Source organism: Scophthalmus maximus, chromosome 6, assembly GCF_022379125.1.
Source record: "Scophthalmus maximus strain ysfricsl-2021 chromosome 6, ASM2237912v1, whole genome shotgun sequence".
Classification (NCBI taxonomy): Eukaryota; Metazoa; Chordata; class Actinopteri; order Pleuronectiformes; family Scophthalmidae; genus Scophthalmus; species Scophthalmus maximus.
This window is the reverse complement of record NC_061520.1, coordinates 5,139,448-5,156,305: the sequence shown is the minus strand read 5'-3', so window position 1 is coordinate 5,156,305 and position 16,858 is coordinate 5,139,448. Positions and strand designations below refer to the sequence as shown.

Below are 16,858 nucleotides of genomic sequence, written 5' to 3'. Positions count from 1 at the left end.
CAACAACCACAACTCAGGCCTTTGTAAACAGGCTGGTTTCATTCAGGAGTTACACACTAAACAAACATCATGTGGATCTTTGGCGTCACTCTGGAAACACAAACTTGCGGCTCCGACTCTCCTGCTGCAACTAACAGACACAGGCCTCTTTAATGACCATCCTGTTCCAACACTGACAGAAAAACAACAGCATCGCACAACAACACAGCGTCGGACTAAAAACATTGGACAACCTCACAGGACTTAAATTCAAATGAGGAGTTCCTCTTCTTCTTCTTCTAAAACACAGCACCAGTCATTTCTAACGAGTTTGACTTCATCTCAGACGAGACACACACACACACACACACGCACCCACACACACACACCATCGACATCTGCAAGAGGAAATTTCAGTGAATAACCACGTCCTCCATCGTTCAAACATGAAGGTGTGTAGTGTGTACACACACTCACATGCACGCACAACACGCATGTGAGGGATAGAAGAGGGGGGGGGGGGGGGGGGGGGGGGGGGCGCGACACCCTGCTGGAATACTTTCAGCAGAAATATGTGATTTGCGGTTATTGCCTCTGTCCTGTTCTGATGGAGGATTTATTACCGTCACTGCTCTGTCTCAGCACACACACAGACATGAGTGAGAGGGGTTCACACACACACACACACACACACACACACACACACACACACACACACACACAGACATGAGTGAGAGGGGTTCACACACACACACACACAGCAGGGGGAACCGGATCTGGGTACCAGGTTGGTTGAACACATCATCTGAAGCTCTGCATGTGAAACATGGAGTTCTCCACCATAATGAGGTGAGGCATGTGGCTGATGAAGATGAGGATGATGAAGGTAAATAAGTCACCAGAGTGAACGGGGGGGGGGGGTAGCTCCACTACTCCGGGGCTCCTACCTGGAAGAGGCGCAGTATGTTGGCCACCATGATGGACACGGAGCTGGCCGACGCGCCCACGACCCCGACAACTTTCTCGGGCTTGACAAACACCGGCGGCTCGCCGTTGGTGCACCTCACGTCCGACGTGTCCTTCTGGATGAGCGCCTGGACGAAAGTCAGCGACTGCTCCAGGGCGTACGTGTCCCGGGAGCAGGTGTCCAGGATCCGGGCGCCCAGGGTGACGTTGGGCAGCAGCTCCTCGTCGCCGTTGATCTGATCCAGGGCGTACATCATCGCCTCCAGACGGTGGATGCCGTTCTCCTTCTTGATGTCCCCGCACGGCGTCCCCGGGACCCCCCTGGCGTGCACCGGGAACAGCCCCCCCAGCGTCACGTCGCCCTCCACCCGGATCGAGTGCGGCGCGTAAATCTCCTGGGTGCCGGCCGCGTCCAGGAAGGCTTGGAGCATCCACAGCACCCGGACCGCGAGACACGCTCCGACCCGGGGGACACCGTCGGGGTGCCTGCCCATGGTTAGACCCGTCTCTCGAACCCAAGCACGACTCCAAAAACCGGAGAGAGAGAGAGGGAGGGAGGGGAGGGGGGAGGTGTAGAACCGCTGCGAGGCACTTCTTCAGGATAGTTTCACAAAATCCACCGAGTTCATTCCTGTCCTCGCCCCGGCGGAGGCACGCGGCCGATGTCAGGTCACCACAGGCTGCAGACCCGCAGGTGTCGAGGCTTTAAAACATACAAACCGACCTCAGCCACCGGCTCACCGATGCGTAATCCCTCGCAAGTGTGCGCAGCGCCGCCGCCGCTGCTGCTGCTGCACACCGCCGTGGTCGCTTGTTGCTCGCGCGCCCATTCCAGGATTCCAGATGTTTAGAAGAACCAGAGGAAAGGGGAAAAAAAAAGAAAAACCAAAGCCACGAGTCGTTGTTGCCCCCCCAAAAAAAGAAAGAAAAAAAGAAAGAAAAGGCAGCTCTCTGCGTTAAACTCCTGAAAGGGCTCGACCCGGTACTCCGCGCCTGGAGGTGTGAACCAAGCAGCCCGCCGCGGTCCGCACTGATGTCATAGTTAAAGAAATACCAGATAACGGACACGTGTCTCACCTGCGGATAAGCGCGGGAAGGTGTGACAGTTTCCTCGGCTCGGTGAAACAAGACGCGCGGAAGGAGAGGGAAGCTGCGCGACGCTGGTGAGAGAGAGAGAGAGAGAGAGAGAGAGAGAGAGAGAGAGAAATAACCGCGCTGTCTGTGTCACACTCCTCCTCCTCCTCCCCTCAGCCGGGGTCCACGGTCACCTGTCTGCCGGAGAGAAGCCGGAGGAGCGTCGCCCCGCTTCAGCGTGTGAACGGGAGCAGGAGGGAGACTCGTGTCCTCACGGAGCTGGAGGACCAACACTATCTCTATATCTCTCATCCACCATCCCTCTCTCTCCTTCTCCCTACACGCACGCACACGCACGCACGCACATTACGCGCGCGCGCAATCCACCCACGCGCGCCCGTGTAATTATCAGTTCAAGACTGCCACTGGCGAAACAATACGCACAAAACACACTGACAGGAAAACAAAACACCTTTTATTCTTCTGAATAGTCACAACTCCTGTTGTTATGAATGGCTGCATTCATGAGGAGCGAGAGAGAGGAAGAGAGGGAGGGTGAGGAAGAGGAGGGGGGGGGGGGGGGCGAGGGGAGCAGGTTGGAGAGCAGGTTGTGTTGTTTCATGTTGGTAGATCTATCAGAGCTGTGATGAATCAAACTGCTGTTTGTGATGCCGGAGACTCCGGCTCCTCTTGAACACCTCAAATAAATGAATACAGCTGAGGGCGAAGAAAGGCTCCTGCAGCTGGAGGGGCAGCGAGGAGGAGGTAGAGGCCAACAACAACCCCACCCACTCATCACATTGACACCTGTAAAAAAAGCACTGAATTGATTTTCATTCCTTGACTCTACAAGGCCGCGATGGGATGGTGCATCTTTGTAGTGCAGTCCCGACGTTATAACATCACCCAGCTCCCTCGTCAAACAGCCAACAGGCTCATTCCATCAATGGCATCAGAACAATTACAACAAAAAAATGATATTGGCTGCAGCCCAGGTTTGCTTCGGCAGCGGCCTTCAGCTTGTCTGTATTTTTGGGTCGGATGTTTCTCACATTGTACTTCACGCAGCGGGGATTTTGTGCCTCTTCACTTTTCCTCCAGACTCTGGGACCTCGCTTGACAGATGAAATGCAAAATTGACTTTCAGACTTTCTGACAAGACGACTTTGGGGGCAACTGAGCAACGGTCCAGTTCTTTTTCCTCCTCAGCCCAGGTGAGACGCTTCTGACGCCGTATATTGCACTGTAGGGATGAAACAGTTGTAGTCTGAAGACGCCTGTGCGTGGTGGATCTTGATGCTTCAGTCCACTCCTTGTGAAGCTCTCCCAAGTTCTTCAATCGGCATTGCTCGACAATCTTCTCAAGGAGGCCGTTCACCTTTTGGACACCCTTGAAATGGATAATCGTCCTGTACCCATCTTTTTTCTGTGAGTAAAGTCAACATCTAAACCTCACCAAGTGGTCCTGAGGATTTTTTGATGTGGATTGAGACGAGGAGAATTATTAGAGCGTCAAGCTTTCCACAAACATGCTTCCATACAGCACTCAACCCATTTTACTTTACGTGTAATGAGTCTGGAATATATTCAGTTTTCACTTTCTTAAATAACTGATGAAAAACCTTGAACCGTTTCACGATATTCTAATTGTTTGAGTTGCACCTGTATAATTCCACTGCACACAATCTGGGCGGATCATAGTTTCCTAATCACGCAATCTGTTACTACCCAACCCTGAACACAACCCATATAACAAATATGAATGTTGTTCTTAATTAGTTGTCATAACACTGTCTTGTCCTCAACATGCAGCGCAGTTTGTATTAAAGGGAAGAGTCAACGCATCCTCACTTCCTGTACATGATCTGGATGACTAGCCTCAATGTTTCCCGGTGACTGATTTCAGTTTCTGCATGTTGACATCCAGCCGCTCCGGACCAATTATCTCCTCCCGTCCAATCAGTGGCACTAGATCAAACCAACACCTCCTCTCAGCCTCTCTCAGCTCCTGTTACAATGATCTATCTCATCCTTCATGTCGCCCCCCCGCCCCCCGGAGCCAGGGTTGCAACACCGATCTTTAATCGGAGCCCTTTCACGGTCGCACAATTACTTATGGAGGGCCACGAGACGCCGGTGTCATTAGTAACCACTAAAGTCAGGAATGTCAGAGGAGCGAGAACAGAGTGGCTGATGTTGGGGTGGGGGGGGGGGGGGGGGGGGGGGGTTATTAGAATAGTATTGGAATGTGGCCCTGGTTCCTTTAGGCAGAGCTATTTTTCATTCTGCTCAGGAAGTTGAAAATCTCGTCCCGTCCAGTTAAAGTCTGAATGATTCACGAGTCACATGACAGATTTCAGAGAGGACGAGAAAAAGACGAGCCGCTCATTCAAGCTCAGGTGAATCGTGGGACGTGACGCGTGAATCGGTTCATGCCGCGAAATCACTCTGAATCTGGCAGGTCGAGAGACGAGTGAACTTGCTCTCTCCTTTGTCCTCACAGACCATGTTCACCAATAAACAGACTATTGACCTTATTGTGAACAGCACATTATTTCCATTATGATGTTTTCATAATGTTTTCACATTTCAAACATACCAGTGTTGTGAATATTTACTATGAAGAATCGTACAAAATAAGTGTATTCACACAGAACCTTAACCTCCATTTTTCCCAGCAGCCCACTGGGAGACGCTGGGAGCTCTACGACAGGGCGCCCTCCTCTGGGAGGTCACGTATGTGCGGCGTGGTTGAACACAGTGATACAGCGTCACTGTGCAGAGACACACACACACACACACCACATGTGACAATAAGCTAAAATGTGTCTTCCTCCCTGTCGCTCTCATACGCTGAGACTGGAACGGAGTACGAACGACCTACGAGGACGCGAAAGACGAGCCTCTGTGACGCGACAAAGACACGACAGGTCGTTCCTCCAGCAATGTTTTTTTTAGGCTTCCGGCTGATGGTCTCACACGCTGCGACTCGCGGAGAGCTCAAGGACGCTCGCTGAGCCAAAACGCGCCTGATGAATGGCAACGATTTTCCCACAGTTTGTGTCAACACCTCGGACTAAATGTCTCACAGGAAAATGGTTCCAGTGCAATTTTGGTATCACATTATTCGCTAACTAAACGGCGGCATTGACTTTCACTCAGAGCGAATATGATAAACGCCTCAGTCGGACGTTGGCCGCTGCAAAAAACGCTCACAGCGACGTGAGCTGGTGAGCTGCAGGTCACATGACCAGCGACAACCGCGTCCATCAAACTTGACTTGAGGGACTGGAGCTGCTCGCGTTGCTGAGTAAAAGTTCAAGGCGAAACGTTCGACCCTCATTCAGTTTTAAAGTTCAAGCTCCATCTGAATGCAGGATTCACCTGTTTACGACACCACGTGTACTGTAATGCAATGAATATTCATCACGGTGGAATTTAATGGACGCACCGGGTCATGCTATGACGACACGCGGCATTACGTCGCGGTGTCTCCCGATGATTGAACGCCACGCGACGCACTTTTTTGACTCGCGGATCGTGAAAAATAACTTTCCTCCAACTCAGCTGTCCCTGCGCTCGAACGGTGACATGCTTCGCCGTCGCCATTTCAGCGGGTCTACAATGGTGAGCAGCTGACAGTGTTGCTAGCATTGTAAGCCAGACAACACTGTCGGCTGCTCGACTCGTCGCTCATTGGTTTCGCCTTGGAAAGTACTGACGTAATCATCCAGATTTATAACCCAAAATATTAAACATGGCCCCGGAAAGTTCTGCTCTGGAAACACCTCACAATACCAGATAATAATCTGGGCCAAACATCAGTGCCGGCCGAGGTTTCCATATGAAATTTCTCCTCAGATTCTAGCGGATGGCGAATCAGGGTTGAACCAGTTATCATTACAAACATTACACCTGTGTTAAGTCTCTGCTCGGGCTGCCTGTCCGCTTCAGGACCGATTTAAAAAAATGTTTTTATTCCTTTGTAAAGCTCTTAATGGTCTTGGTTCCACCCGTTTATCAGATTTTCTTTTATACTATGAGACCTATAGAAGCATCAAATCTTCTGCTTCTAATAAAAGTCAAAACTAAAACCCAGAGTGAGGCGTCTTTTTGTCACGATGGACCTGAAGTCACGAAGGTAGCTAGAGAAACTCAACACCGACCTATATTTTTTATATATCTGCATATTTACTTACATGTCTTACACGGCTGGACATCCGTTTTACCATTTTATCATTTAGGTATGTTATAAATACTTAATATTCCCATTATTGCTGTTTGTAAATCAGCTTTAATCCCCGAGTCTAAACATAATAAATGACATATTAACGTCTATGTGCTCATTCTTCATGCCAAAAGTTAAATGTATTTTGTGTAGGTGGCAAACTGTGAGGCACCACTCGAGCCCACACTCCGGCATTCAATCACAACTTAATGGTAATCATTTCCTTTTTTTTTTAAACCAGGGAAAGGTCAGAGAGGCTCGGGGAGCCGGTGGCTCCTCGCTGAGTGCACTAATTCAATGCATAAGTTAAAGTCTGAATAAAGAGCCCTCAAAATGTTATTAGAAAGCTGTTACTTCATCAGTCGGCTGACATTTCTGTGAGAAAAATGAAAAATAACCATAATTAATCACCAGCACACGTCTGGAGGTAGACGCGGCGGCTCCGTTGGCAGAGCTCGGGTGTGATCAGATGGCGGGAGGAGTGGCTGTAGGCAGCGCTGGCGCCGAGCCGCCGGCCCCGGCGCTGCTGGAGGTCTTATCTTCGCGGAGTAGCCGCTCCGAGTAGCTATCAGACATGCTGCCGTGCTTAATATCAGCTCTATGTTTATGACTCGGTTTTGTTCATAAACAACTCCCAGCCTGTGGAGATTATTTACATGGCGTCCCCGAAGAGGGAGAGGAAGAGCGAAAGTAAATCTCACCGTAATTACATCAACTCAAGCGCTTCCGTCTGTGATTTCAGCCATATGTTTAAAACAGATGGGAACTTGGCAACATGGCGCGACTGTTTTACCTTAGAATAACGGCACCAAATCATTTTGATGCAACACCGAGTTGTCGCAGGGAGAATGGAGCCTCTTTGGTGTCCCGTACTCCCGTTACTGTTCTGTGAGGGGCTTCAGTGAGCAGGGACGATCTGCGAGAAGTCTCCCACTGAGGGAGAGTCAGCGGCTTCAACCGCTGGAGTCAGGCCCAGGAAGTTGAGGAGTGACGCCGAACAGTGATTCAGTTGAACACAAAACCTGCGTTCACCTGCGATATTCAGCAGGGAACTTTTAATATATCAATAAATCTAAACAGAGTTTGGTGCAGAAGCAATGGTTTTACCTCCGCCGAGGGTTTTCTTTTCATCCTCGTCCATTTGATTGCTAGTTAGTTCATTTGTCATCAGGATTAAAAACCACAGAACAGATTTCCAGTAAACTTAGTGGAAGGACGGAACATGGACCACGACGGATGACAGATTTTTTTAGATGTCGATGTGGATCTGGACGAAGGGGCGGATCCAGTAATATTTTAAAATCTCTTTCTTCAACATTGTGAGACGTTTTTTGACATTTTCCAAGTTTCGGATTTAAATGCGGTCTCATACGGAGACAGTTGGGCCTCGGCGGAGGCGTCAGGAGTGCTCGTGTGGCGTTCACTGTCCCAACCTTTTACAGACATTGTCAGGACCCTGACACACGGAGCCGACCTCAAAGAACCAGACGGACCGAGCAGACGGTCGGAGACCGACCGATCAAACACTTTGCATCACCTCATGTCTTCGGATGAAAGTCGCCCTTGAACACATCACAAAGAAAACACCCGAAAGCCGACGGAGGCTGCGTGAGCAGACATTCGTTCACTTTTCTGTGTTTTTCATACAAAAGAGAAAAAAAGGGTAAAAGGCAGAAGATGAAACCAAACCAGCTGCTCGTCTTCACACGACTGAGAATCTGCTCTGAAAACAAACTGAACTCGTCTGCTCAACAGCTGATTCTGACGCCATCCTTCAGTTTCTCCCTCCAGTGGATTGTTCCGCAACAATGTGAAATAATATGAATCCATAATCATTGAATAGTAATCCATATATTGTAGAATTGTTCCTGATGTCTCCTGCCAACCTCTGCTGTGACACTGAGCTGGTGTTTTGTCCTGGACACGCTGGGAGGATAAAATGATAAAGTGATGACATTTTACATCCAAAAGGTCAAATGTCATCTTCACTGTGACATCATTTATGCTATTTCAGGAACAGAAGGACAACGGGATATTCTAACCTTGTCGAGTCACTAATGTTGTATGGAGGAGATCCAGACATGAAACTATAGCAGGGCCCAATGAAATGTAATTGTATTTGCTTAACTGCTATAAATAATAACAATAATGATTAATATTTAATACATTACTGTAACTCAGTACATACTGTATACTGGGCCAGGATAATCGTGAAGTGAAAATCTTGTCTGTACCATGAACTCCGGCCCTCATGTCTGATAGAAAAGGTTCTCATATTCTCATTAGAACCCATTATTGTTCCAATCTGTCAGAGAGTAACTTAATTTTTTACATTAATCACAGACCACCGTCTCCTCACCTGAGCAGAACAGTTCACGACTCACCTCAGCATCACTTCAGGCTGTTCTCTGTAAACAGATCTCTCTCTCTCTCTCTCTCTCTCTCTCTCTCTCCCCCTCTCTCTCTCTCCCCCTCTCTCTCTCTCCCTCCCTTGTCCCCGTTTTAAGTGAAATATATTTAATAATGCCACCGCCGCTCCCAAAAACCCACACAAACGGCGTCTCCCCGTCTCCCACAGGAGGACGACTCCGGGGCTCAAACGGGTTTTCATTCAGACTCCGGAGGTTGAATAATCTGTGTATAATAATGTGCAAAAAGACAGGGAACGGTGGTAATTGGCACCTGATAGTCGCCTCTTCTGCTCCTCTAACAGAGCTGAATTTGAATAATCTCGACAGTAGGACACACACACACACACACACTCACACACACACTCACACACACACACACAGGGATAAGTGCTTCTCGAGGCAAAGAGCGGCAGGTCTAGAGATATGAGAGAAAATGACACGTTCGCTGTAAGAACTCAAAACTCAGACGCTGATGGACATTATCCTCCACAAAGCTCTGTGGCTCCTGCGATTCCTGCTTTTCCCGCTATTGTTCTCCTACAAGTGGATTTTGAAAACGTAGATTGAAGCATTCAGTTAAAATGTTTGTAATTCTCTCTATTATCTGTTCCTCTTATCCACTGAAGCAGCGGGGACGGGAGCCAATCCCAGCTGACACTGGGCGTAAGGCGGGTTCACCCTGGACGGGTCACCAGCGTATCGCAGGGCTGAGATGTTTCTATCCTTGGAGCTAAATATTTCTATATATAAATATTTGATTTCCTCTGGAAGGTGAGTGTCATAATAAATCAGTGATAAATCATTAAATCAAAAAAAACAAAGAAGATATGATTCTGTTCACATTCACATTGTGAAAATATGATTCGACACTGAAAAACATATGATCTGAATCTGAAAAATGAAAAATCTGCGACTAGAAAAAAATTTGACATCAAATATCAAAATATTCATGTAAGTGAAAAATGAAAATATGCAATTCATTCAAAAGAGTTCCAGATGTGAAACAAAATAATCGGAAATTTGTAGTATTTTTTTTTATTTTGAACACTTATTTTTAAGATTAAAACTTGACCTTTCAGTTTCAAATTTTTTCTTCCGATAAAAAAAACTATAGGTCATAATTTAGGTCCATACATGGCCGCTGTTCAGAACCTATGTTGTATGTTGAAAAAAAAAATCACGTGATCCACACAAAGATAGACTAATACATTTCGATGAGTTCAATCATTTTGCTTAGTAAATGTCTCCTGAATCCCTTTATTAATTATTTTATTAACTTACACGTTTTCATTGGGACATGATGAGAAAGTGTTCATTTACGAATCAGACAACTTCTGATTTGGCACCGACTCCAAACACAACCTGTTAATTCACGCGCGACTTCCTTCATTAAAATACAAAACAATATTCGGACAGGGATCACGTTTCCACCGCAGCGTTACTGTCGAAAGAGTTTAATTGTGTATGAAGTGCAGTTTCCAGAAGACGGGGCTATTAAAAGAAAAACAGGGAACGGCAGAGATGACACCGACCGACACGGGCACGGTCCCACAGCCTGAAATATGGATCAACGACGAGCGAGATGAAGAAACGACGAGTCTGATTCACGTTACAGTTAAAGATGACGATGTATGAAGCAACGGGCCTCTGAAGCCCGACGAGACGCCGCCTGAAGCGCCGAAGCCAGATTGTACAGCAGGAGTCTCCTTTGTACCGATGCTGGCGAGAGTCACGCAGAGCTGCAAACTGCTCTCTGCACTCCTTTATTATGTGCAGGGACCCCCCGCCGTGACGCCGCAGGAAGTCTCGTTGGAATGAACAAGGAAGACCGTGACTTTTGCCGCAGTGCCGTTGTCACTATGAAAGGGCACTTAAACCGCCTCCTGCGTGCGGCCTCCGCATTAGAAGTTAAGTGAAATGTCTTTGTGCCGCGCTGATAAGGTTAAAGTCAGCCTCTTGGAACAAAATTCATCTTCCAGTTTAAAATGTAAATGACCTGCACTTATAATACAGTGCTTTCGCAGTCTAATTGATCACTGAGAGCATTTCACCCTGCATGATGTTCACCCAATCACACACGCTCACGCTGATGGAACAGCCACCGGTGGGCGGTTCGGGGCTCAGTATCGTCCGCACTTTAAGTATCAGCAGTAAAAGTTCCTCGTCCTGCAGGGAAACGCCTCCCGTGACGGCAGGACTCGTTTTAACTGAGGGACACGTATCCAAATCCTTTACCACGTTAAAGCAGCGTCTCGGCCAACAGTTCCTGGAACTCTTAGGTATCTGTAACAATCTCCGTCCACACTCGCAGTCTTTTTAGCAGCCCTTTGCAAATTCACCGCTGGTGCTCCATTCGCGACCGATGAGAGGGGTTTCGATCTGATGATGTCTGAGGTTTGCACCTTTGTCTGTTTGTTCATCAGCATGATTTTTTGATAACAATTCATGGATCTTGAATCAAGGGACCTGAAATCTATGAGTGTGTGAGATTTGAACTTAAGGAAAAACCCTCAACCAGTAACTGTCAGATAAATAAGGTGTAGGACTTTAGTGAGTTTTTTATGAGGTACAGAAGTGAAGTAGAAGTATTAAGGAGGAAACACTCAAAGTACTTTCCTGCACTGACGTCATTGTTGCCTGAGAACTGCACATTAGTGCGATGGAGTTCAGCGAAGGAGAAAATGAACGGTGACTCAGGCGGGGAGACGGTTTTAAAACAGTTGGTCTCCGGTGAGGGAAAAGGTTTGAAATGTCCGTTTGTGTGATGTGTTAACTGGTTTTGTATCGGCGAGATTAAAAATCGGATGAATACAGGAGGAATTGTTTTATGCTGCCATAAGGACCAAAACACATTGTGCTTGTTCAAAAATTAGTGGGATTTCCCCTCGAGTAAATTAGCAGCTATTAAAAAGTGATGATTACAGTGTTTCGCATTTAGAGCTGAAGCAGTTGTTGTTTTATGAATTTACACTCACACACACTCAGCGACTTCATCAGCTGCACCTGAACAACCCACTGAAATCCAACTGCCGCAGTCTGTTTGTACGACGCCGCTGATGTTCATCAGTCACAAGCACGCACACGAAGAATGTGTGAATGTGTAGGAGGTTTTTTTTTTGTTTTGTTTGCGTCACCGTCTCCGGTCGTCAGACACAAAACCTGCTCCCGTCACTTTGATAAAAGAAAAAATCCATATTTTCCAACAAGACGTTGTTATGGTTTGAAAACATTGATCGTTTGCTCAGACGTGGCGATGTTCTCACTCTCAGTCACAGCGACGGAAACGCTGCGCGTTCTCTTTGAATGGCCTGATGTCACATGATGCTCTGTTCTGATGCTATGATATATCTTTTCCATCAGAATCCTAGACGTTGTGTATCGACCGATACCGAGTACCGATATAACAACTGTTTGCTACGTACCCTGTACGGAAGTGATGATTGCTATCATTGATGTTGGCTGGCCTGGCTCAGATAAAACCCTTCGAAAGACAGAAACATACAGAGAATGATTGACATACAACTTCTTTTATTATAGTTTGACGGTCATAACTGAAAAATAAAACAAAAAAATAAATCTAGGAATAAATAAATTGGTAACTTCGTTTAAAAAGCTGTTTGTCACCACGGCTTATCAAAATAAAAGAGCTTTAAAAAGCACAGTAACCGTATGAAACAGATAAATAGAAACACGATTACAACCAAATCCATAGCAAACATGAATCTTTTCTGCATCGTTTATTCTGTGAAATAAACGTTTCATATCGGCAAACGCAGACACTGTGAAAGACTCCAGAACAGATATATCTGTTGACTCGTGTGCAGCAGACAAACACACGCGATGCTCGTGGTGTTGCAGTGAGGTCGGCGCTGCTCGTGTTGGTCCGGGGTGAGATCTGAGGTGATTACTGTGCTGCGGTGACGGATTCCCACAGAGCGGTGTCTGTGTCCGCCGCCTGCACTTTTAGTCATCAATAAGTAATGTTTTAATAGTGGGGGGTTGTTGTACCGTGTCTTCACCATTAACACACACACACACAGACACACACAGACACACACACACACACACACACACACACACACACACACACACACACACACACACACACACACACACACACACACACACACACACACACACACACACACACACACACACACACACACACACACACACACACACACACACACACACACAGTATATGTTGCCATCGATCATACAAGTTTCATGGTGTTTCAGACCGCACGTCTGCATTATTCAGGAAGTTGTTCATGTGCTACTTTGCTTCAAACATTGACGAGGCTGCACAGCCTTGAAATATTCATCAACGCTGTTAAATAACAGTCCATACAGGAAAATGAGCCAAGACGACGTGTGGAGTGGAGTTTCCCCTGCGGAGCCGGACTGGATCTGAACTACGACTGTACTTCTTGGCAGCAGTCCACTTCTTCCTGTAGCCACATGAAACTTCTTGGAGCTCGGTTCTATATAATTTAAGTTATTGTCATTACTGCTATTATTCTGTGTACTCGGTAGAAGGACAATCTATTTTTACACTTGACTCATAAAGCTGAAAAGCAACAGTGGACAATACATTTCTCTGAAAGCAGAGCTCCCGCTGGCGGCCCCCAGCTGGCCCGTCATGATCACATGGTTGTTAACACATTGTGCTGGGTGAATATTAACATAATGATTATTTATTATTATGGTGGGAAATCACCCCGTTCTCTATAATCACACGTTATAAACTAACTTGGACGTAAACCAGAGAAACCGAGTCTGGAGAGAAGCGGCGGAGGCAACTGGAGATGTCGGCCATGACGGCCAAACGATCTTGGAAAAGGTGTTTTGTCAGATGACCATGACCTTTGACCACTAACATCTAATCATTTAGTTCTTGTGAAGTCAACATTCATGAGAAGAATGGGACAGACGGATGGACGACATGAAAACAATTTGACTCCGGTGGCGGCTGACGATAAGGATTATAACTGGTATAAAACCTTTGTTTACCATCACTGTTTATTCCACAGTTTTTCTAGGGTCCTTGGGGAAAAAGTGGCCCCAATATGTTTGTCTCGGCAACAACAATGAAAAAACTGAGCGATCGCACAACAGCATCTCTGCGTCATGCGTTTGAATCCAGCTGAAAAACATGTTGCATCCCGTCTGTCCTTAACTCTCCCAATAAAAGAGAAAGAGGGTCATGCAAAAGAATGCAACGGAGAAGCTTTAATCTTCTTCCCACACAGAACTATTCAGTGAAAGTAATTTTTGCCAGTTTGATTCTCCAGCTATTGTGCAGTTTTGAAAGATACCAAGAAAATAAGTATGAACCGCAGGAGAGAAGCTGAATGGAGACAAGGGGTTTTTTTTTAGATCACCAAGCACTTTATACGTTTAAAAAAAAAAGAAAAGCTTTGTGTGAAAAAATTCCAGCTCAGTGTTTTAACCAGAGAGTGATTGTGATGAAAACTGAGGCTGTTTCAATCTCTTTTTTAGCTATTAAATATTTACGATTCATTCACTTAAAACAAATGCTCCACAATCTAACGTTAGCAACTTAAGGACGGGTTCGCGAAGCATTTGACAAAAAGAATTATTGAAGTCGGCTACATGATGATTTACATTAAAATATAATATAATTTTGACTCAAAACAAGAGCAAAAGACAGGGAAGCAACGTGGGATCGTGGGATTTGTTGTCATCATTGCATCTTCTCCTGGTTAGGATTCCTTCAGTGTTCATGGTTGTGAATGTGCTTCAGCCTGGTGGCATGATACCGTGCAGAAATCACAATTTCAGTGTTTGTGCACATAAAGTTGGGTATCTGTGGAGCCTGCCAGCTTACAAACTGTGAAACAAGACCACCCTGTGGTTTTTTGTGAGCTGGCTAAATCCTACAGCCTGGCTCTGAACGACTGGTTCAGATTTCCCTCCCTCTGTGATGTCACAGTTGGTCTCTTTTGGGGTAACCCCGCCTGCAATATGAGAATCTCCACTTCTCAGGTGAAGGGGGCGTGACATTTCCTTCACATTTTGAGATGGGTTGACCGATCACAACAGCTGGCCAATCAGAGCAGACTGGGGTTTATCGGGAGGGGGCGGGGCTAAATGAAATCCAGGTGTTTCAGACAGAGGGTGAAAAGAGGAGCTGCATGAATGGGCAGTATGAGAACAATGATGCCTTTTCTGAACATTAGAGCATGTCAACCTTTTCAAGCGGTCACCCACATTAAAAGTATGAACCTGAACATGAGCATATTATGTCACCTTTAACTATCGAATATGGGCAGGCTTACATGTTGAATGTGATTGTATGCTCGCTGTCTGTGTGTGTGTCTCACTTGTACTTAGTGTGTCCAATTAAAGGGGAGGATGGTCATAACTAATAGTTGGGGTATGGAAAAAAAACCTGAAATGTCACGTTATTTTTTCGTTACCATCTTCATTACAGTCAAATTACACGTTCAGAAGACGAACGCAGGCTATTGTCTACTTCACATCTTTAGCTAACTGGGTTTTATCCGCAAATATTTTAGTTTATGTACAACGGGAGGAAGTGGAGTCTGAGTTATTAAATCTATTCCTACTGTTGTTATTATACACTCATTTCTCTCTCTCTCCCTCAATGGTGACCTCAACCCATGTTTTTTCTCCGCTCAACATCCAGCTCAGGCTCCATTGTTTCAGCTGAATCACACTGTAGTGGGGTGATACTAATAGCTCAGTGTCGACTGAGGCGGGCCAGACTTTCACCGAGGTCACCTGCGCGCTCGGTCGTCATGGACGTCTGCGGGCGAGGGAGGGAGGGAGTGGAGGCTCGATGAAGAATGGGACAGCACTTTGTGACATCAATAATGTCACCTGAGGCCGAGGCTTTTATGCGGCCAGTAAAGTGAGGCTCGTATTTCACATGCAGTTCAATTTAATTAGACTGTTATCTTTCCACTCCTGGTGGTCAGAAGAAAAATAGTAACACTGCTGTGTACTGTAACGTTATGATTGCAGACACAAATTCTGGCACGAGGTGAATGCTCCTGAGCTACAGTGTGTTCACATGTTCCTGCTAATTGTTCAGCTATTAACGTATTCGGAGGAGGTTGACGAACTGTAGTTGATGTGGTTAACCACCACAACTTCAACATTACTGCTGTTTGACTCGTGGGATATGCACTCGGACAGAAGTTACAGAATGCTTACTTTGGGCTACTGTACGCAACACAATGACAACTGGTGCTACCTGAGTAAATCTGACATGTTAGAGCCTCAAACCTAAGGAAGAGGGGGAACAAGAAGGTCCTGATCACCAGCGCTGACCTAGCAACCTTAGCCAAGTTAGCTTCTAAAGCTAATAACGTGTGGCTAATGTTAGATTAACATTGGTCCTGCTCACCAGCTCTGACTTAGCTACCTAGGCTTGTCAAAAACACTGATTGGTTAGCCACGCATGGCGTTCCCTACCATACCCCTCGTAATGAGTATCAGACACCACATGGACACGTCAACAAGGTTAAAAAGTGGATTTCTATTGGTGGGGGACTTTAATGTGGCAGAAACTAATATAAAATGTCATATTTCTTGACTTTAAAAGAAGAACAAATAATAATAAAATAAAAATACACAGGATAGAAAACAGGTCAGAAAGTTCTGCTGAGCGGCTGCATGTTTTTGTACATCACCAGGGGCTTTTATACAGAACTGAGTTTGGTTTTTTTATGTTGCCTGCTGTTTTTCCATCTTGTAAATCCAGTGTCTGTTGAAACAAAACCTCCCAGTGCAGAAACTAACCTTCAATTAACCTGCAGAGGTGAGGACATAAAAAAAACAAACGGATGGACGTTCAGCAGAATAAGACTTCACAAAGTGGAAATCCGCATCAAGCCTGCATTTTTTAATGTTTTTTTTCTTTTCGGTTTTAATCAGCAACAGCAGAACTTCTGAGAGCTCCTTCTATCATGTGAAATTATAGATTATAAACGAAATGTCAGTGGGTTGTTTACTGATAGAAGTTGGAGCTCAATCCATTCGGTCTGGACTAAACCAAGTAACTGTGTGTAGATTGTAGTTTGCAGTCTCTCCTGGACAAAACTTGTTGTAAACCATCAACGGTGATTTGTTTGGGCCTTCTAGTGATTCACTTCCATGACACAACTACAGAAAAAGCAGGTGAATTCCATGAGCCTGCGGCACTGACAAC

At 46.1% G+C, this 16,858-nt stretch overlaps 1 protein-coding gene across 6 annotated transcripts in view; it reads right to left on the bottom strand.

Moving 5' to 3' along the window:
- Positions 1–16,858, bottom strand: part of LOC118309605 (metabotropic glutamate receptor 7) — a 215,066-nt gene that overhangs the window by 159,843 nt on the left and 38,365 nt on the right. For 2 of the 6 annotated variants that reach the window (XM_035631934.2, XM_047332806.1), the window contains exon 4: positions 12,081–12,139. The exons of 2 other annotated variants lie outside the window; for them this stretch is intronic. Coding sequence is in view for 2 of the 4 variants with exons in the window: in XM_035631931.2 (XP_035487824.2) it covers positions 927–1,439 (513 nt within the window). In the remaining 2 variants the exon portion in view is untranslated. Of the gene's footprint in view, positions 1–926; positions 2,394–12,080; positions 12,140–16,858 lie in introns of those variants that run through there. 2 more of the 6 variants (XM_035631931.2, XM_035631930.2) reach the window with 2 other exon arrangements.